Raw genomic sequence first — 23,325 nt, forward strand, 5'->3', positions numbered from 1 at the left:
GTGTCTCTTTCAAGGCATACTGCCGGTATTGTTGCTAAGCGTGTCTCACCAGACCATTTGAGGCTAGAGCAGCGAAGGAGAGTGCCGCGTTGCGGCGGCGGTATCAATTCATTTTATACACACTCCAGAACTTGATTAATTACTTGAAAATATGGCACATTGTTGCTTTAAATATACAAGCGTTAGCAAACCTGTCTCATTATGACTATGTAATGCCATATTAGTTAAAAGAAATATGGTAAATGGTGCATTTATATAGCTCTTTTATCCAAAGCGCTTTACAATTTTGTTACTCACATTTTACTCATTCACTCACACGGGCAGTTAGGGGTTAAGTGTCTTACTCAAGGACACTTCGACAAGAACGGGAATCAAACCGTCTATCAGTTAGTGTGTACGCCCTACACTTCCAGACTTGTAGTATTCGAGTCCAGGACTCATTTGTATGTCAGCTCTTTGACTGCCAGAGTGGACTCAACCTTGATGACTTGGACTCGGACTAGGGTAATGGGGACTTGACTCTGGCTCTCCTTTGGTGACTTGGACTCGAACACTGGGAACTCGAGACTCGACCTCGAGATTTAGTGACTCGACTACAACACTCACAGACTAAGTTAGCGCCTTTAGGAATGCACAGATACTGCTATCAAATATCCATTAACTGAGTGACATTGGGCCTTATTTATATATAAAGAAAAAGGTTCTTACACACAAATGTACTTACGAGTTACGACCAGATCGAAGTTGTGATGTATGAATGTTATCTTGATGTCAAAATCAGAGGTTTGCATTCATAAAAAATAAAAAGCTAACATTTCTATCAAGTATGAATGATATAGATATAATTTTCATCCGTTTTCTTTGATCATATTCTTTTAAATTATCATATGATGGAATCTAAGATAAAACCACACAGTATATATGTGAAACATGGAATGATAAGGCGGTGTGGAGCTGGAGAAATATAAACCTCAGATACACCATTAAAGTGTTTTTATTATTATTAAAATAACAGGGGGTAAATACTTTTCTCATGGTCTGGCATCCGTTTGAGATAACGTGACATGCATTCTTCAAGTAAATAATATGCAATATGTGCTTTTCTTGCTACAATCACACAGTGCTGTAATTGACAGGAAGGCTATTGCATCCGAAATGAGCTGCCATTAGAAACAAAACCTTCCCTAAATCTAAAAAGTGAAATTCAAACTCTGCATTTGACTACTCAAAGACCTGGGCATCAGCAGATCTGAAATCACTGACTGAATATATTGTGCATCAAACACTGGATAGTTTTCTCTCATCCAGAGCCTATTACATACACATGAGCAGATGATTACAAACACAGCTGTGACCAAATACATTTGTGTCACAAGTCCCTCAATCAGCACACAGCGCAGATGTTTGCAGGTAGTAATAACTTGCAAGTAAATTATGACTTGTCTGATTACAGCATAGCTGTATGCTGTAATCAGCTACTTTTAACGTTACGGTCATATAATTAGAGGGAATGTGAGCCTCAAATGAGCTGAGACTATAAGTGTGTTCACTTTCATGTCTACTGTTGACTCCTCAACTAAGACTTAGTTGCGAGTTTCTTGCAGGAAAGATGCAACAAAATGATTTGGCTCCTGCGTGACTACATAACCTGACAAGTGGCTGAACTACCAATGTTTCTCAGTAGTAGTAGTTATTGTAGTAGTATACCGGTATGTCAACAGGAATTTACAATACTAACTAAAAGTACCTTTCTGATGATGGCCTGATGTTTTTAACAGTGTGAAGAGCGTCTTAGAGCACCTTCTTCTGGTCGATCCCCACATGACAATACTAGTATTATGTTTGCGATATCTTAACACATTGGCGGCCACTGGGATGAGTCTAATATCACTAGAGACGACCAGCATATGTAAACAGACTTGGGGCTGTTTGTAGAGCTAAATCTATACTTTATAGCAGGGGTCAGCAACCTTTTTGACATAGAGTGCCTGTTTGAAATATAGTTGTAACTAGTGTGCCTCAACAATATTCCATGCATCGTAATTTTTTTTTCTCATAATCAGGTCTTTTTAATGATAATTTTTACATTATTACAGCATTATTGTTATTATTAACAATATTATTATGATGGTTGTATCAACCCTAAATCTGAGTGGGGGGGGGGATGCGATGCAGACAAACAGCTGCATACAGTGCGACCATTTCACTCACATTTGCCCATTCACTTTTGGACACATCACACACCATCGGTGTGTGTACTGTACGTGTGCTGTCATAGCTCCACCTACAGGCCTAATGGAGAACACCAGGATGTGAATGGAGGGTGAATGTGAGGTATATCGTGTAAATAAGTTTTGATTGATCGCAAGACTACACTGTAAAAAAAATTATAATAATAAGTTACCAGAACTAAAAAATATTGAGTTCAGTTACTGTGCATTAAGGTTTTCAGTTTTCAATCCATAATAAGTTAACAGAAAAATAAGTACACAACCACATTATTTCAACCTAATAAAACTATGTTTTTTTTTTTTTTTTTGTATTTATTTTTTTATTCTTTTTTAAAACAAACATATAAACAAACATGACAACACACGATAAGATATACAAGCATTAATTGTCAGGGCACATCCAATGAGATCACATTTTGGTTAGTTGTTTTATATAAGATATACCCATAATACCTGTTATCTAAAAAAAAAAACCTACATACGTATGCTCAGCTCGAAACCCCCCCTCCCGGACCCCACCTTGAGAAGTACCTCCACTATCCCTCGCACCTAACCAGACACTACCATTATAAGCTAGCTTTTATTCTCTCCACCACTTCTAACCACATTGACATTTTGGATTCATTGAGACCCAGAATTCTTGCTGTAGATATTTCATGGTAAATTACATCGAGATATGTAAGAAACCAAACTTTACGGCACATTTTTTCCGGTTGAAACCAGCGTGATGCGATCAGCTTTTTGGCTACTGTGATACCCGATAAAACCAATCTCTTTAGCTGTGGATTCACTGCAAACTCAAAAACATCATTCAACAGCAATACCGAGGGGTGTACAGGTATATTCCAAGATACGAGTTTTGATATTTGTTGGGTCACATCTTTCCAGAATGCCTTAACTGGTGAGCAGTCCCAATACATGTGCATAAATGTCCCTTCGTCCCCATTTGTACATTGGGTGCATTTGGAATCTTGTTTGAGCCCCATTCGGCACAGTCTTATAGGAGTCAAGTATGTCCTGTGAATATAGTTAAGATTGATTTGTTGATGATCCGGGTTCCTTGATGTAAGTCGGACATTTGCCCAGGCTCCTTGCCAATCAAAGTCATTTTCCAGGTCTGGTATATCCCTCCTCCAGACAGAGTCAAGTTGGAGGGTTTCATACGAGGACGTTAGTAATTGATGATAAAATTCTGAAACAAAACCTCTCGATGTCTCTCTTGAGTAGAAGAATTTGTGGTATCTGTGGTGTTCAATTGGTCTGTCTAATGGAACACCGTGAGACTTCAAACATAGCTCTAACTGTTTGTGAAAAAGCCATGTGGACTTGGTGAGATTAAATTTTTTGCGTATTTCTTTATCACTACAAAAACCCTGTTTGTTAAAAATATCCCCTAATGAGTGTATGCCTTGCTTTTCCCATATAAATAAACTATGTTTATTGTCATTGTTTTAACACTATGATCGCTGATGACGAGTTTACACGTCATTCCTAGCCATGCTCATTCTGCCGAAGACGCCGTAACTCGTCTTTGATATCAATATTTCAAAAATCTGTGATCGGAATCATATTTCCCCTTCGGAGCCCTGAGACACACTGCTGATCTCCTCTCAACTCTCTAGCGGTTCAAGAGCGCCATCTGGTGGCCGATCGGCAGATCGAAACCGGAAAATCAACCTTTGACCCGGCAGGGCTCACTCCATATGTGGTCCGGGCACTCGCTAATGTTAGAGAGACTCCGTCTTCACACAGTGAACATCGATCGGTGGAAATAACTCGAAAAAACAACATGATTTGGACGTATATACTATTATACAACCTGGAAATAGATCGGGCATTTCTCCATCCCATAATAGAGAAAATTCTGTTCCACGATCATCTGCCAGCGGCGCGAGGAAGCCACGGTGAGTTTCAACGTTATATTCTAACATCTTCTATACTAACTGCTATGATGAACATATGACCCACATTAGATGAATGGTATAACGTTGCCCACGGAATTATAAACGCCCCCTCGCCCATCCGGTCAACATCAGATGACGTGTAGTAACTTCCAGAACCACGTCCAGTTGAAATATTTTATCTCGCACAGATTCCTACCAAACTGTATTTGATCATCAATATAATGCATTTGGAGCTATAAATCACGTTCTGGAGAAAGCTGCAGAAAAAGATAAAAACATACTTATACTTTAGACCATATTTTAGTATGAATATGTGAATGAAAAAGTTTAACGTTGATACACCCTGAACAATACATATAGGACATTGAATGGGCCATAATAATGGCAATCTAGCAATAGAATTTAAAAAGTTATAGCCCTGCAAAGAAGGGGAACTTCTCCATAGACAAATAGAGCTGGCAAGGGATGGTAAATCATGAATTTTAATGATGGCGATCAAAGTGTTAAGAACACAAGTTGACTTGGTAGTACTCACATTTTGAGTAAAAAAATGGCTTTTAACATGTGCAATGTTCAATGAAATAGAAAAATAAATAATACAATTTGTTGATTAATCCCACTGGTCACAATGGTGACCGTAATAATGTTTTTGTTATAAGGCTCTGCAAATGTTACTGAATGATGTAGCAATGTATTTCCAGCTAAATTGAAATAATAAACAAATAAAGGGTCTCAATTAAATATGTGGTAGTAAAAAGAACCTGTGGGAGGATTTCAACAAGATAAATGCGACAACAGTGCAAAATATTTCACTATAATATTTAAAAAAAAAAAAAAAATTAATGCTGCCCCCTGTGCCTATGCAAATGCCCCGCGTGCCTATGCAGGCACGCGTGCCTAGGGTTGCCTACCCCTGCTTTATAGTATTGCTATCTGTCCATTCTCATTGTCAATTGAGTCCATAAACCGTCCCTTTGAGTCCATAAACCGTAAACCGTAAAAAAAAGACAACTTCGGCCACAGGGAACACTGCATTATCGCGATAGCGCCCCTAAGAGGATCTGGCCAGTAATGCACTCTCGAATTCAAAGAGTAGGGTACATCTGCAGTGCAGCTCGGCAACCTTGAATAAGTTATTAAAATGGAATAAAAGCCTAAACAACTTGCCACGGATATATCCGTCCTTCGGTCCATTAAGCATGGATTCGAAACACGTATATATCCGTGGTCGGGCGCCATTGTGTTAATGAGCACAAGTCCCACGACAAGAGAGGAAAATTAGATTTGGGTCCTTGATTTGCAAACTTTAAGAAAACGCGCCTTTAAGACGGCCGCTTACCGTCTCGTCAGAACAAATGGAATGGACCTGGGTGCCAAACATCACCGCCGTAAAGATGAGGAAGAGGAGGGCCTCGAAGCACAGGAGGATGAGGAGGATGACAGTGGCTGGAGGAGAGAATGTACTGCATTCTGGGAAGGAGAGGAGCGGAGAGACGGTTCATCAGGTCACAGGTGGTCACTGAACTGATGGAAGAGGAATGGGTATGTCTCCCTTCTATCATTTATCTTCACAAGGCGTAGTGGACGGCCATTTACAGACTCAAAGTATCATGATAATATTGCTCTCTGGTAATTGCCGCCCCTGGAAACCACAAGGCACACAGAATGCCACTTACTTGACCAGTCTTCTTCAAAGCAGAAAATGAAATGGAAGGCCACCATGATCAGAGAGTGGAAGGATATTAGTGAAATATACATCTGAAAAGAAGCAAAGGTCCAGTATCAACACATTATGAGTAATACAATCATAGTGGAACTCAAATATCAGTGTGGGCTCTTAAATCTCCACTATGTAGTTTTGGGAAGATAAAAGAATACCTCTAGAATAAATTGTTAAATGCTTAGATCCCGCTTTTTATCTGAACACAAATCCAGAAATGACTTTTAGGAACCATGTTGACCAACATTAACTTTAGTAAATGTGGTGAGAGGCCAAACAGATAATTTCTGGCTTCATGCAATGTTCCAGGGATCCAGTTTTCTACTTTTATTCCACTTTATTTATAAAGAATTCTAAAAAGATGCATCACAGACTATATTTACTTTTCAGAGGTTCAAATATCTAACCCAAAGCTTTAAAAAGGACCATACCGATATGGTGATGAATCTACGTAAAATATATGTCCTGGTCGCACTAACAAATTGGTAGCCTCTTGTCAAAGAAATCGATGCGTGTATTGTGCTATGGAAAGCGGTGAGTTCATGAACAGAAAAACACGTTTTCTAAAGGAGCTACCAATTTGTTAGCATGACCACGAGATAATTTTGGGTAGGATTGTTCTACACAATGCTATGGTTCATCATCCTAATATTTGCATTTAGAAAAATTGTAAACAAAGCAAAGATTATGGTCAGGTGTAATGTAAAGCATGTGCTATTTAGACCGGTATGGTCCTTCAATGTGTCAAAGCATGGAGTCTGGCCAGACTGAGCTGATTAAGCTATGATTCATACTAACGAGGACGCTCAACTGATATCTGCATATTTTAGCCGTAATAAGACTTATCTAGATTTGCAATAATTTAGCTCAGTGAATTAGTTGGCATGGCAATGATAATTATTGTAATGGGAGTTGACCACTAAGGTGAGACCCTGTCCATTAGTGCACAGTAAGGTCACGTTCGAGGCCTCGCTGGGGACTGAGGACTCACTGTAAAAAGCACAAAGTACTTCTGGTTCTTCTCTCCAACACAGTTGTTGACCCAGGGGCAGTGGTGGTCCATCTTCTTGATGCAGCGCTTACACACACTGAACACACACAACATACAGTCATTATTATGCATGAAGGCAGGGGTAGACAGCTGAGCTAAAAATATGAGCAAACACAAGCTGGTCCTTCTGGGCAGGGAAAGGACCACGCAGCTGAAGCATATAGGCTACTTAATTAAGACTAACAATTCACACACATAATATATACATACACACACACGGTTTAGCAGTCTAATTCAGTCAGTATTGACTGATGGGACGTGACAGATAACCTGCTGAGCTAGACCGCACTGTCAATCGCAGAGGGGGGGGGGGGATATATTATATTATCTGAAGGAGTGTGTAGCCGACTGACTCAAGTAAGCCTCCTTTGACAAGTCACAATCCATCATCACCTCACCTGCAGGACCCCTGCTATATCCTGGTTCTACCGGTCTGCTCTGATGCCGACGCGGTCTCTCGTCTCGTTATTCCGTTTAGTGAATATGACATGATGTATGGTCATAGTTGTGGGTAGCTTCTTTGAGGTTAAAGTTCAAGTTTATTTTATTGGTCATATGTACGTTGACGCGAGGTCAACGGTACAATGAAATGTGCTGGACGAGAGAACAGGTCAGCTCAGTAGTAGGAGCACTAGTCATATACAATTAAAAAAAATTATATAAATAGGACTAACAAGTAAAAGATGTAACACTATATAATATACAGAAAATGAGGATTTGTGTGTAAAAGTGACAACTGGATACAACAGCATTGCACAAGTGGAATTGGATATGGGAGAATGGAATGAGATACATAGAATTTGACATTATACATAATGTGACAATGAGGATTTGTGTGTAAAGGTGACAAGCGTATACAACAGTATATTGTAATAGCGGTCAGGTGGCGTAATGGAGATTGCGTTCGTCACCAAACCCCGGAGCGGCTAGATTCGTCTGTTCGAATCCAGCTCACAGCTCCGGGGTTGTCACCAGCTTGGCTGGCCGTTCACACTAATACAATTGGCAGTATTAGAGGGTGGGAGAAGCTGGCGGGGTGGGTCCGGGTCGTTGTAAACAGCGACTCCTACAGTTCGGTCGGGGCGCCTGCTAAGCGCGGATAGGACTTGAGTGGGATAGTGTGATCCTTCCACACGCTACGCCCTCTCAATGAGAATCCGCGCTGCCAGGTGAAAAGAAGCGGTTGATTGGCTGGACGTGTGTCGGAGGAAGCACGTGATAGCCTCCACTTTCCCAGACTGACTGTGGGGGGTAAGTGCGCAGCGACCAGGAAGGGGATTGGGAATTGGCATAACGACTAACATTGGGATGGGAGAAAATCGGAGGAAAATGGAGGGGGGAAAAGATCAGAAAAAAAAACAGTATATTGTACATTTGGTATGTAGCAGTCCAGGTTCATTAGCAGCAGCCAGTCATAGTTGATGTTGTTTTATGTAAACAGTGCAGACAGCAGGTAAGCAGACATGCAAAGTGGTATATTTAGGTTTTTGAGTCGAGAAGCCCGATGGCCTGGTGGTAAAAACTGTCCTCGAGTCTGGTGGTACGTGCAGCCAAGATGGCAACAGGGAGAACAGTCTGTTTTGGGTGGCTGTGGTCCTTGATGATGCCGTGTGCCTTTCGCAGGCACCGCTGATGAAGGAAATCCTGAATTATACAGCATGCACCATCATCTTAAATCACCTACAAGGATGATTTGTGTCCCATTATAAAGGGTATCTACAGGCGTCAGCAAGTACAGTTTAAGACATTTTAATGCCAGTTTAATTAAGTTTAATTTTGCAATAAAAAGTAAATATACTAAATGACAATAACTAGTTGAGTTCCATTTGTCCAAGATGTTTATTATGTCCATAATGATATTAATCCCTACAATAGTCTTACAGCCAGGGTATGAAATGTACTTTTTGGCTTCCATACCAAGGGCTCATAGGGTGACCAGGTGTCCCCCTTTTGGTTGTACTGTCCCACCATTTGAGACCGCGTCCCACATATTGAGAGGATGTCCCTCTTTTCGAAGCAAAAAAAAAAACATCGAACACAAGACATTCCTGTCAAGTGATAAAGTTTGAATATTTAAAACAGATGTTAGGTGGTAACAAGCCGGCTGCCAGTGCCAAGATGAATGTGGAGAGATATAATTCTGTATTTAATTTGTATTTATTTTGATTTAACAGTTATCTATTTGGTGAAGACGAGTTATTCTAATAAAAAAAATTACATTATCTATCTGTCCCACTTTGTCCCACCAAAATCTTACTGTTGTCCTGCTTTTGGACTTTTTGCATCTGGTCACCCTAAGGGCTCATGTAGGCCTACTTTTTCATAATAGTGTATTGGGCTACTTGTAGGACTACTGTGGTTTCTGTGGTTGGGTTGGCTTTGTTTAGGCTATAGCCGTCATGGTAGAAAGATTATTTCTATGTTGAGGGTCATTTAGACCCCAGCTGTGTTATTATGATGGTTCTCCGTTTCATAGTTTATACAGGTACATGCCTTTTAAATACATTGGCAAATGCCCATCCTGAAAGCAAATGAGAACTGAATCTAGTCAACTTCCTCTTGTAGACTGGACTGATGCTCATTGCTTCCCCCACATTTATATTCTGGATAGGAAATAAATGTGCAAGAGAACGTGTGACGCAAATCACCAGTTCAAGGGATGGGTGCCATGATCACGAAGGAGACTTGCTCTGAAATACTGGAGATTAACAGGAGAAATGGATGAACGGAAACAGTGTTAAAATGAGGTAGAGAACTGAGGTTAGCTAGCTTGCAGGTTGCTAACTAGCATCCCATCCAGACAGACCAGGGAGACTAGAGGTTTGAGGCTGGGAATAACAACACCAGCCTACAAGCCACTGCAATGGAGGGGGGGGGGCTGCTGATGGAGACTCGATGTTCAGGGTAACAGAACATGAGGTGAGGAGGACCTTTAAGAAAGTGAATATCAGGAAGGCAGCAGGACCGGACGGTATCCCCGGCCGCGTCCTAAAAGTCTGTGCCGACCAACTGGCCCTGGTATTCACTGACATATTTAACCTGTCCTTGGAACAGGCTGTCATCCCCACCTGTCTGAAGAAGTCCACTATTATGCCTGTACCCAAAAAAATCCAAGCCTGCTTGCCTCAACGACTACCGCCCTGTAGCTCTCACCTCCATAGCCATGAAGTGCTTTGAGAAGCTTGTGAAGGGCTACATCTGCTCCTCCCTCCCCATCAACCTGGACCCCCTGCAATTTGCATACCGCCCCAACAGGTCCACGGAGGACGCCATAGCCCATGTGCTGCACACAGCAGCATCACACCTGGACAAGAGGCAGGGGAACGATGTGAGAATGCTGTTCATCGACTACAGCTCAGCATTCAATACCATAGTCCCCTCCAAACTCATAGCCAAGCTCAGGGACCTGGGCTTGAACTATGACCTCTGCCAGTGGGTCTTGGACTTCCTGACGGGCAGACCCCAGGTGGCGAGAGCAGGCAACTGCACCTCCTCATCCATCACTCTCAACATAGGGGCCCCCCAGGGCTGTGTTCTGAGTCCCCTACTCTACTCCCTGTACACACATGACTGTGTGGCACAGCGGAACAACAACACAATCATCAAATTTGCTGACGACACAGTAGTGGTGGGCCTGATCTCTGCAAACGACGAGAGGGCCTACCTGGAAGAGGTCAAGGTCCTAGCGGGATGGTGTCAAGAGAACAGCCTCTCCCTGAACATCAGCAAAACAAAGGAGATGATTGTGGACTTTAGGAGGTCGGGGGTCAGGGACTACAGCCCCCTCAGCATCGACGGGGCACCGGTTGAGAGAGTGAACAGTTTTAAGTACCTCGGAGTCCACATATCCGAGGACTTGACATGGACCACACACATTGACAGTGTTGTGAAGAAGGCACGGCAACGCCTCTACTTCCTCAGGCGCCTAAGGAAGTTCCAAGTCAGTCAGAAGATCCTTAAGAATCGATCCATGTACAATAGAGAGCATCCTGACTGGCAATATCACCTCCTGGTTTGGGAATAGCACCGCACAAGACCGTAGCAGACTACAGAGAGTGGCCCATTCAGCCGAACGCACAATTGGAGGGGGGCTTCTCACTCTCCAGAACATTTACAACATGCGGTGCATGGGTAAGGCTAAGAGAATTATCAAAGACTCCAGCCACCCAAACAACTGCCTCTTTGAACTGCTGCGGTCAGGCAAGCGATACCGGAGTCTCATGGCAAGCACAGAAAGACTCAGAAGAAGCTTCTATCCCCAGGCCATCAGGATGCTCAATAACACTATGTAACAACCATCAAATGCACTCACAGCACACACATCCACACGCACACACTCACTTTAAACATACAACTCACTGCAGCACCCACTTTAACCACTTTAGTACACCTAAGCACACTTGATATTTATTGGTAAAGAATTTGCACTACAACCCATACCTCATTACACCTTACAACTTAAATCAACCCATTACACCCATTTCTGACTTGGAGACCTCTGTCATGGGTGACATATTATCCTAAATCCTAAGCTATAGGAAAATGAATGTGTACTATTAATAGATCGCTCCTAGCTTCGTCTGTGGTTCATCCCATGAACCAGGTGTGAACAAGGCCTTCTAATATACATTTCTCCCTCTAATTTCGAGGCAGTTCTCTCCAGAGCACTGAGCTCAGCACCACATCAGACAGTTCTCTCCAGAGCACTGAACGCAGCACCACATCTGACAGTTCTGGGGAAGCTGTGGTGGAGATAATTACCGTAACAGACAGCCTTTTGCTGCAATCATAAGTTAAGAATTCTTGTCCAATGGAATTGGACCAAACAGCTGACCAGTCATGCAAGACTTTATCCTATACCCCCCCCCCCCCCTGGTTAAAAGAGAGAAGAACAAGACATTTATTTTTTTTTATAGCCCTATAAATAATATAAACATGTTTAAAATAAATAATATTTACTCATTTTAAGTATGTTTGTGTTTCCAATGCACAATATAGCGTTAATATATCAAATATAAATAATCGTTTTCCTGAACAGGAAGTGACGACTCTGTCTGATAGAGAATACGTTCCGTTACCGTAGCCGCATTTCTCCTAGCCGCATTTCTCTCGGGCTAGACGCAATAGCGCTTTGAGTGCGCGTGCACGCCGTGCACTGGTTTCATCGCTGTATCCGTCGCAGCCAATCAGTGCGTAACGCGCTGTGCGTTGAAATATGATGTATTATGATGGAAGCCGGGCGCGTTTTGAAGCGGTCTAAGCAAGCAGCGTCTATCATTTCCGTAGCTGCATTTCGCGGAGACGCTCTCTGATTGGCCGACGTCAGTTTCTACACTGGGAAAGCCACTCTTCGTTCGAAGTAGGTTAAGGACAAGGTAACGTTAGAGTTTGTCTTAGAGCGTGACGGCAAGTTCTTTCGACGATTAAGCTTAGGCACTCTTTCAAAGTTGGTTAAGGTTAGAGTTTGTCTTAGAGCAGAGCGATAGAACGCCAGGTAGTTTGCAGGCTGTTCGACGCGGAAATGGGCAAAGACAGACTCATTCATTCATTCATCACAGTACTGTTGTGTTGTGCTAACAAGCTAATCTGGATGCAGTCTGGACAGTGGATATACATCAACAGTCTGGGGACAACAGTGGACATAATTATACACTTTATCAAGCCCTCCTCGACCACGTAAACAGTGAGTTAATTCGGTCTCTCTCTCTCTCGCTCTCTCTCTCTCTCTCTCTCTCGCAGCGTGTTGTTAATTTTCGAGAGAGAGAGAGAGAGAGAGAGTTGAGATCGGGGTGTGAGTGTTTGGAAACCTAGCTGCATGGACTCTGATCATATTGATTGATGGCAATGGTGATAGTTGTACTGTAACTGTACCTACTTAAATATCCGTATGCTTTTGGTTTCACCGACGCTCTCTGACGCACACAGTAGTGTGTGGTTTCGCGATGCGTGCACACGCGCGTGTTTGTGTGCAGTGTGGCATTGTGCTACCTTGGTACATGTACATTTTTGGTATCGATCGACCCCCCTGGAGAAAAATTCACGAGCCGCCACTGTCCTATACGTCATTATTTATTCCATAAATGTGTTTCCTGCATTGCCTATTTACCACACACAAGCTGTTTAGCTAAATAAAAAAAAAATGTAAAACTCAAAACGAGAATAGAAGTAGTTTTTGCGCAATTGAGGGCGTTTTATGGAATGTTGCCGATTCCATCAAGCTTTTCTAACGAAATACAAAATGTACAAAAATACGTTGATGGAAACACGGCTACTGACTTCAGCATTCAATTACTGTGCGGCGTGTTTGCTCTTTTCATCCCTGAGGTGTTCCACTCACACCACTGAGCAGCCTCTGAGGGAACTCAACCTGCAGAGTCTACAGGGAAACGAGATGCTGCTTCAGTTACAGAAACAGCACCAGAAGAGGAGAGACTGCTTGCTGGAACACACACACACCCACGACAGGAATGTGATGTTCTCTGGTCATATCGCCCCCCGTCGTACTTTCAGGGTTCCCTCCTTTTGGAGAACAAATTACAAACCGCTTGAGGTGCTAATCTCACGAAGCCGATAGCACTGGCTCTCACCAAAAGAGGTCTAAATGCCTCTTCAAGGGGGGTGCGGGTGCTTGTGTATTTGAACTCGGAGTGTAAAACTGCTGCCAACAGCTCCCGTCAGCACAGGTATCCCACTGTTTTTTTTAACATGGATTTAAGACCTCCTGGCAGGAGTCAGAGCTGTGGGGTGGGAGATAAGGGAGGTGCAGAATACAGAGACCTGGGCAGCCGGGTAGCGCAGCGGACTAAGCGTCTGTCTACCACCACAGAGCCAGTGGGATCGAATCCGGCTGTGGAGCCTCCGGCTTGGCCGATCGTCCATACTAACACAATTGGCAGTGTTAGCGGGTGGGAAGCCGGCGTGGGTGGGTCCTGGTCCTTGTAAACAGCGACTCCTACAGTTCGGTCGGGGCGCCTGCACAGCAAGGGAAGGATCTTGGAGAGGTAGTGTGACCTTCCACACGTTACACTCTCCCAGTGAGAGTCCGCGCTGCCAGGTGAAAAGAAGCGGTGGGCTGGCTACACATGTGTCGGAGGAAGCATGCGATAGTCTCCGCCCTCCCAGACCGACGGTAGGGGGTAGAGTGCGCAACGACCAGGAAGGGGGATTGGGAATTGGCATAACGACTAACATTGGGATGGGAGAAAAACGGAAAAAGAAGGGGGAAAAAGGTAATAAAAAAAAAAAAAAAAAAACAGAGACCTGCTCTGCCCCCTGTCTCACATGGCAATATACATGGTATATCATCAACCTTTATTTATACTCGAAAAGACAATTGAGGTCACCCTCATTTCCAATGTCGTCGAGACTTTACAGACATTTCAATGCACACATTTCTACAATATAACAATAATAAATATGAATAACTATCTATATAGTATAAAATGAACATAGGCATAAAATCAGCACACAGATTGACAGAATAAAAAACAATGCATAAATTGCAGACATAAGAATAGGTATAAAAGTAGTACAATGTCGCTCGACTGCAGACACTTATATGGCCATCCCCGACTCTCCCAAATCTCCAGTCTGCACACACACACACACACTCACACACACACTACCTGCAGTGGTGGGCTCGGTCAGGCTTGATGCTGCAGCACTTGGGACACTTGTAAACCACCTGGCCAGGTTTGAGTTGGAGACTCTCAATGAACTCCTTGGTAGCATTCCCTTTAGGCACAGCTCCCTGGGACAGAGAGAGAGTCACAGACGCTTTCAGTCACACCTGTACTACTGATCACGTCTACAGGGAAGTAAAAAGGGACTCGAGTGAACATTAGAATTAAATTAATTATAGATCATAATGAGTCCCAATTATACAGGGTCCAACAATAAGGTTGGCCCTGTGGCCAGTGAAACGTCGAGTCAGGCCTGAAGCAAGTACTTTCACGATCAGGCTAGCGCTAGCAGGATTCTGAGGGCGCAAGCGTTTCTCACATTTCAACCCAAAATTATTTGCGTGAATGAGAGATTCAATTTAAGTCTGGCCATCAATTTAAACCTGCCCTTTTAGTATTTTGGCCCATATTCCAGCCCTTCAGCCATTATGCTTACAAAAGAATCAGTCCATGGGCCTGGATGTGATGTATAATGTAATAATAATCAACTTTATTTGTATAGCACCTTTCATACAAGAATTCACAGCAATGACAAAATGCTAGGCTAGGATGTTAGGTTTTTAACAAGTCAGAAAATAATGAAACTGAAATCTCTTGTAAAGGATCAAGAACACGTTAAAAGTCATTAATAGAGGATTAATTAGAAGGAAATGAATCGGGGCCAGTTGAAGTTGACCATTATTCACACGGCCATTTTGTGGTGGGGATTACTTTACCACACTGTTCCCACCCAGGACAGCTGTAGGACAACATGTCAGAGGACACTTCCTTACTATATCATTTTTTATTTATTTATTTATTTATTTTATTATCTTTTTTCCCCCTCCTTCTTTTTCCGATTTTTCTCCCATCCCACCGTTAGTCGTTATGCCAATTCCCAACCCCCTTCCTGGTTGTTGCGCACTTTCCCCTACTGTTGGTCCGAGAGGCCGGAGACTGTCGCATGCTTTCCTGCGACGCATGTGCAGCCAGCCGGCAGCCAGCCTGGCCGTGCAGATTCTCACCGGGAGAGTGTAACGTGTGGAAGGTCGCACTACCTCTCTCCAGATCCTACCCTTGCTGAGCAGGCGCCCCGACCGAACTGTAGGGGTCGCTGTCCACAACGCCCAGGACCCACCCACGGCTCCCCTCCCCCTAACTCAGCCAAACGAGTTAGTATAGCGATCAGCCCGAGCCAAGGAAATGCTGACTCTCCGGGAGTCGAGACCGCAGCCTCTTGCATTGGTGACGAGCACAATCTCCGCTACGCCACCTGACCGCCCAACTATATCATTTTTATTCCCTCTGTTTTATTCTCTTATTATTTAATTTTTATTTCTAGGCCCCAATAGCAGAGGCTGGACATTAACCATCCAGGTGCCTTTAATTGTAGTGGAAAGGGACTCGTGCCTAGAACTGCACCCTGACAGGGAGCCTCGCCCATGAGAGGGAGTGAGGGAATCTGGCCCTGAGAGGGAGGTTAGAAGGGTCAACGTATGGGAGACAGCAACAATATGTATCAGTGTGGTGCTAGTCAGCTCCGGTATGGAGGGTATTGTTGTCTAATTTCTCATCAGAAGAAATTAAAGACGCCACTGTCATGTTATGTTTTGTAAAAGGAATGTTGGTAACCAAAGAGACAAAAAAGGGAGTAGGGACCGCACTCAAGGAATATCGTTATTTTATTTTAATACGCACAATTTATATATGCACAAAACGTTTTCGACCGTCCGCCTCCGGCCTTCATCAGTGTGTAACCAAAGAGACGGCATTCTTTTTTCCAGTGTAAGCGCAGTTAACAGACAGTTTGAAGTTGCTGAAGTGACAAAGGGGGAGAGACGTAATTACATTTATCAATATTATCATTTTATTCCAGTCTTACCCTTGCTATTATTATTATTATTTTTCTTTTTTTCTACACCCCACTATCCGCTGGGTAACATTAGGCTCTGATATGATGTTGCCTAATATATCTGCATTATTTTATCCCACTTTATGCTTTGCTCTTGCTGCTCGTTTTAGACTGATGTCTTATTTCTTACTGATGTAAAGCACTTTTAACTGCAATCCCCTGTATGAAAGGTGTTATACAAATAAAAAGTGTATTATTATTATTAATACAACAACAGGATAAAGGTGTCTTTTGACAGCTGACAGACTGACTAAGAGACAGACCACTAAACTTGATATAGACTACTGCAAAGTCACAACACTAGCGGACGGACTGACCGGGTCGGTGCACATGGCCTTGGCGTGGGAGGCGAGGGCGAGGAAAGCCAGGCTGTTGAAGAGCGCCCCGTTGAAGAGGCTGTAGAGGATGTGCTTGGCGGGCAGCAGCATGACGAACACCACCACAAACTCGGCATAGAACACCAGGAACCATGTGATGACGCCGCACACGATGCCGCAGCCGTCGCGGATGAACCACATGGTGTTGGCGCCGGTGCGGAGCGGGGGAGGGGCGCAGTGCTCGGGCCTCAGGTAGCCGGCGTGCCGCTCGATGTCCCTGGTGCGGTGACCCGGGCTCTTCATCCTACAAGGTCCACAGCTCCAGCCGCATGCTGAGGAGGTAGATGGTAGACGGTGCGTTCATGTAGCAGCTTCACAGTTTGTTCCCATCCACTCACACATTCACACACCGACAGCAGAGGTAGCCGTGCAAGGTGCCAACCTGCTCATCGGGAGCAGTTAGGGTCTTTTGCTCAAGGACACTTCGACACGCTGCCCGGTAGGAGTGGGAATCGAACCGGGAACCTCCAGATTACCAAACGACCGGTCTACCTCCCGAGCCACTGTCGCCCCAGAAGGTGTGCGTGGGGGGGGGGGGCAGAGAGAGAGGAAGGAGGAGTAGGGAGTAGGATAAGATTCCCTTGGGGAAATTCAGGCATCATAGCAGCATGGGGGGAGGGGGGTGGGGGGCGGGGGTACAGGTATGGGCAGGGTAGTAGTAGAAAAACATAAATATAGATATGAATATTTAAAGAAATTAAGAAAAAAAAAAATACAATGTAAACAATATAATTGACTCAGAATATGAGAAAGTAAACAGTGTAAGAAAGTTAAAAAATCTTCCGGTTTAGCGTTAGAATGGAGTAAGTCGCATGTGACACAGCTGCTCACCCGTTATTTTTTTTTCCGTTTTAAAAACATATTTATAAACCATCAATGCGTTTAAAACTTGACGCATATATCAACTGAGATTATCAACTAACTATATTGACCAAAAGAATCGAGATGTCACCAAAGAAAGACACAACGAGACCAAAACCAGTCGCAGAGGACCCGCCTAAGGAAGCAGGATACGTGCGGCAAATAGCAGAGAATATAGACGTGACAGTGGCCGCTTCAAGTTCAACCCCTACAAATACCTCCGCGGACACCGAATATATCATCCGGGAAATGAGAAAAATGGAGAATACAATAACCCAAAAAGTAGATGCTATCAAAGAATCTATCGAAGGCAAAATAGAAGCGCTAAGAGCAGACGCCGAAGCACATATTAAGCGCACCGAGGCACTGGAAACAGGTATGGAAGTCCACCAACAAAATTTCATTCGGATCTACAAAAACGTAGATGATATCAACGTTAACCTAACTGCTGAGATGAAGGGAAACTACAAAGAACTCAAGACTGAGCTCAACGATATAACGATGGAGCTTAAGCGAATCAATGAAGAACAGAAAGCCAAAATATTCGAGATGGAATATCAAAAACGCAAGCTGAATATTCGTATAGTCGGTCTGGACGAGTCGGTGAGCTGCACACACCCTGAAGAGTTTGCCACAGAATTACAGAAAATCTTGGGACCAGCGATCCTTCCTAAAGTACCCGAGGTGGAACAGTGCTACAGATTGGGGACCCGATCCAGTGACAATAACGTTAAACCCAGAGTGATATTGGTTATCCTGCGCCAAGTCAAAATAAAAGAAATGATTATTCGTGAAACTCGCAGGATGAAAGGCAATCTGAAATACAAGGATATATCAATACACTGCTTTGAAGATTATTGTCGTGAGGTAGTGGACCTGCGAGCCAAGTTCAAGACGGTGATGTCTCAACTCTATCTGGAGAAATACAGACCCCTATTAATATACCCTGCAATACTTCGCATCGTCGATAAACAAGGAGCAAGGGTTTTCCTCAACTCGCCTGAAGATGCAGCCAAATACATGTCAGCACAACACGCAGGATAGTGTATAAATGGCCTTTTAATCTCTGTTATGCATGGTCACCATATATAAACTTTAATGAACCGATGATTTGGGACAGAGAGACCTACGAGCTCAGAGTTATTGAATGTTTTCCCCGTTGGGCTTCTATTATTGCGGACATATTGGATTCAAAATTGGAACGATACAGAGAAGATGAACATGGCGTTGAAGCGATCCTTATTTTAAGAGTATGGAATTCTAACAACACTCCAGAACATACTGGAACATTCGAACACTGTAAAAACGACATATTGGAATAATCGAGAACATCTAAAGCATTCTTTGATATAGGGAACATTCTGGAATAACAGCAATACGTGGCCAGACATACTACCAGAAGCCCTTCGGGGGAATAACCAACAGCATCTAGCTGCAGAACCACAGAACCATCACAGCAGCGGCCGGCTGGAATAACATTCTTCACAACGGATCATCGCCCACCCCTGGCCAGGGGAAATGCTGCATATACGTATTTTAAAACTGCTTTTTATTAATTGGAAATATTTCCACTACTTCTCCAATTTATACTTTAGATGTTTAAGCATAGCAAAGCTATTTTAAGATCTAAGTTAATGTTCTCTTCCTTTTACTTGTTTTTTTTTCTTCTGTTTTCTCTGATTTATTGAGGTTCTCTTTTCAGTTCAATACCTCCATATTATTCATGGGTTATTATAAATTACACAAGTTCATATAAAATGTAAGTGATTAGGGCATGATAATTGAAGCTTATTTTTGGTCTTTATTTTTAGTTTTATCTTATTTTAATTTTTATTTAACGGGAAAGTGGCCAAGCCACAGTCGACATTCTACTTATGGTAGAATTTAGAGTGTTAGATCCTATGGTATACATAGGAATGTTAAGGATAATTGGATCATTCTGGGATATCCGGTGGTGTAAGGGAGGGAGTCATACGCAAAGGTTGTGTTCATGGAACACAATCCTGTACGACTCTCGGTGGGAGGGGAGGGAAGGGGATTTTTATTTGTATATATGTATGTTTTTAAGCTCGGCTCTCAACGGGACCTCACTAGTTGGATGTATATCTATTATTGCCTCGCACTCCAGAAGCATTACCAAAAACTACACTACAACATGTATAGATTATGGCTAGTTTGAATATAATGATCTGGAACACCGGGGGAATAAATAACCAACTCAAACGCAAAAGCGTGCTCACACTGATGAAAAAAGAACATGTAGACATTGCTCTGCTAAGCGAAACGCACATTCTAGAGAAAGACATAGATAAATTAGCGGACAACACATATCATAATATTAGTCACTCTTCTATTGGTACGAGAACTCGGGGTGTAGCCATAGTCGTTAAACGTAAGTTGAATATTGAATTAAAGGGAGTATGGTCTGATGTAGAAGGTCGGATAACTATAGCTAAGATTGTACACAAGAACAGGAAAATAGCGTTGGTAGCGGTATACGCCCCAAATTTGTACGAAGAGGATTTCTTCACTACACTAACCAATGCAATGTTAGACATTCCCGATTACTCATTTATAATAGGTGCGGATTTTAATGCCATTTGGAACCCAAGGATGGACAAATCTTACCTCGCCTTTTCCAGCGAACAAAAGAATTAATCTAAGGCATTAAAGGATTGGTCGAAGATTACAGGTGTAAATGACTTATGGCGATTACTTAATCCCACGACCCGAAAGTACTCTTGTCGATCTGCGAGACATAACACATTATCCAGAATAGATTATGTCTTTGCATCACAGAGACTATTTGATAATTATGAAGTGGAAATGATACCCAACGGCACGCACTATCAGATCACTGTTATTTACTCCTTAAAGGAACATTTGGTATACTATCCTCCCGAGCCCCAAGATGGCAATTTAACTCGATGCTGCTTAACAAGGAATTCATTACACAACTCCACAATAACACGGCTTAACAAGAAAGTACTGTTTATAATAATATTTATTAGAAGAGCACCAAGATTATCTTACATTATTTATTAAGATTGAGAGTTGCGCTTGTAAGGCGAAGAATGTGCATGAATAGGTCAAGAGCGTAAGTCCATGAGCATATTACGCAGGGGATAATTAATACCACCCGTAGCATAAGAATTATATATGGTACACTAGTAGGTCAGCTGGAGATACTAAGGGGGTTCCCTCCGGTTGTAAGCCAGCAGGGGGGAGGAATGTTCGAATGCAAAGTCTGGATCAACGGGGAATCAATAAGCTCCAGCTACGGGAGGCGGTACATTACTCCCTTGATCGGCAGACGAAAGCAGCAGCTATAATCCAAGTATGCGCGACAGCATAGGTGAAAGCCAGCCAGCCTCTCCTAGAGACGGGCTCGAGTGATGCTCCTCACGGGTAAATCCCACACAGCAGCGGGGTAGACTGTTCTCTGCTCCAGCAGCCACAGTACCAAAGCAATAATCCAGCCAGAAAAGGCTCTGCATTCACCGGTGTAGATTCTCCGGTGCGCGGTACTTCACATTTAACTAGGTCGAACTTGACGTTATTTCACTAAGCTCTGACACTTTTACTATCCTATTCGCACCTATCCTATTCCTATAAGTGCTCTATTTAGACGCAAAGTTGCTCACTTCACTTGGTCGTTGACTCGTGATGAAGGCTTTAACGTTTGAGGGTAACTAACTGGACTTTAGGCTAAGTGCTGCTGTATCCACCTGCGCCGTATTTATACGTACGGTGAATAATCTAGTACCAGCCTTATTTCTGTCTCGTATTACTGCGCAAAACCGGGCATGTTCAGGCATGTCTTAGCGGTGACTTTGAACTAGACATTGGGGGTATGGCCGTGGCACCTAGGGGATCGCTTCCAATAGGAGAACGAATATTATGGTCTGTCCTGTACCAGGTAAAGGGATATTCCGTGTATATGTACAAAGAATATACAAGGGATATCAAACGATATACAAATATTATACATGGGATCTCAGGCAATAAATATATATATTCGGTTTAATCTGACCCTTTGTAACGCATGCGATTAAAAATTAATGCAAAATTTGCAGATATAACTACCATTAGAGCACAACAAGTACTTGAAACAGACCCTGTAAAAATAAACGATACATTCAAAGAATTCTACTCCGACTTATATAAATCAGAAACGACCTTCGATCAAAACAAAATGGACACATATCTTAATCAAATTATTCTCCCTAAACTTTCAGAGGATGACGCTAAACAGTTAGAAACACCGATCACACTAGAGGAACTCAAGAAGGCCATATCCGAAATGCAAAGTGGTAAGGCTCCTGGAAGAGACGGTATCCCATCAGAAATGTACCTTTCTTGTTGGGACATAATTGGACCCTTATTACTAAATATGATCTTATACTCAGTCAAGGAGGGGAACTTCCATAAGAATGACAATATTGCACTCATAACAGTCCTCCTTAAAAAAAGACAAAGACCCCAACGAGTGCGGTAGTTATAGACCTTTAAGCCTCCTCGGAACCGATATCAAACTGTACTCTAAGGTATTAGCCATCAGATTACAAAAGCATATGACGTCTTTAGTTCACCCGGACCAAACTGGCTTCATAAGAGGCCGCCTGATCACTGATAACATAAGACGAATACTGCACGTACTAGATGCCGACAAGGATGACACCATACCTAAGGCGATGCTGTCCCTGGATGCTATGAAAGCCTTTGACAGGCTGGAATGGTCGTATCTATGGGCAGTATTAGAAAGGATGGGGTTAGGAAAAGGATTCATTGATATGATTAAAGTATTATACAAAGACCCATCGGCCATGATTACAACAGGTACAATCATCTCCAAAATCTTTCCGGTATCACGCTCAGCCAGACAGGGTTGCCCTCTTAGTCCCGGACTATTCGATCTATCATTAGAGCCTTTAGCACAATATATAAGACAATCCCAATCCATAGAACCAATCGTAATCAAGGGCACACAACATAAAATTAGTTTATATGCGGACAACGTAATATTGTTCATGCAAAACCCCAACACCACATTGCCTCATCTGCTCAAGTTGATTGAGAACTTGTGATTTATCGGGATTTAAGATAAATTGGCCGAAGTCGGCTTTCCTTCCACTTAACACCCCTGCAAAAAAAGATATAACCCTCCCAGGAGAGATACCTATGGTAAAACATTTTAGATGCTTGGGAGTGGAAATATTCCCCACCATAAGACAAACGGTGAAGCACAATTACACAAAAATCCAAAACAAAATCAAAGACAACCTTGATAGGTGGGCAAAACTTAAAAACTCAGTACAAGCACGGATATCAATAGTTAAGATGGATGTACTACCTAGAATCAACTTCTTCAGTTCAATGCTACCGTTACCCCCTCCAGAGGGTTACTGGAAAAGATTACACTCCTCCACATACAAATTTATTTGGAATAACAAACCACCACGTATAAAAAGATCCACCGCACAGAGAAATAAAGCAGATGGTGGCATGGCATTTCCAGATTTTTTCCACTATTTTAAGGCGTACACATTAAGACCATTGACAACATGGTTTGATCCCCAAGCATTAGTATCCTGGAGAAAATTAGAAG

The 23,325-nt window shown here is 42.9% G+C and overlaps 1 protein-coding gene across 2 annotated transcripts in view; it reads right to left on the bottom strand.

The window, feature by feature from the left end:
- zdhhc3b (zDHHC palmitoyltransferase 3b) overlaps window positions 1-23,325 on the bottom strand; it is a 40,707-nt gene that overhangs the window by 3,802 nt on the left and 13,580 nt on the right. The window contains exons 2-7 of one of the 2 annotated variants that reach the window (XM_084313102.1): window positions 16,797-17,128; window positions 14,532-14,656; window positions 6,847-6,943; window positions 5,812-5,893; window positions 5,475-5,605; window positions 3,558-4,392 (exon numbers count right to left, since the gene is read on the bottom strand). In XM_084313102.1, the coding sequence (XP_084169228.1) occupies window positions 4,369-4,392; window positions 5,475-5,605; window positions 5,812-5,893; window positions 6,847-6,943; window positions 14,532-14,656; window positions 16,797-17,099 (762 nt within the window). In that variant the 5' untranslated portion in view covers window positions 17,100-17,128 and the 3' untranslated portion in view covers window positions 3,558-4,368. Of the gene's footprint in view, window positions 1-3,557; window positions 4,393-5,474; window positions 5,606-5,811; window positions 5,894-6,846; window positions 6,944-14,531; window positions 14,657-16,796; window positions 17,129-23,325 lie in introns of those variants that run through there. The other variant, XM_084313101.1, reaches the window with a different exon arrangement.

This window comes from Notolepis coatsorum (genome assembly GCF_963971535.1).
Source record: "Notolepis coatsorum genome assembly, chromosome: 4".
NCBI classification, from domain to species: domain Eukaryota; kingdom Metazoa; phylum Chordata; class Actinopteri; order Aulopiformes; family Paralepididae; genus Notolepis; species Notolepis coatsorum.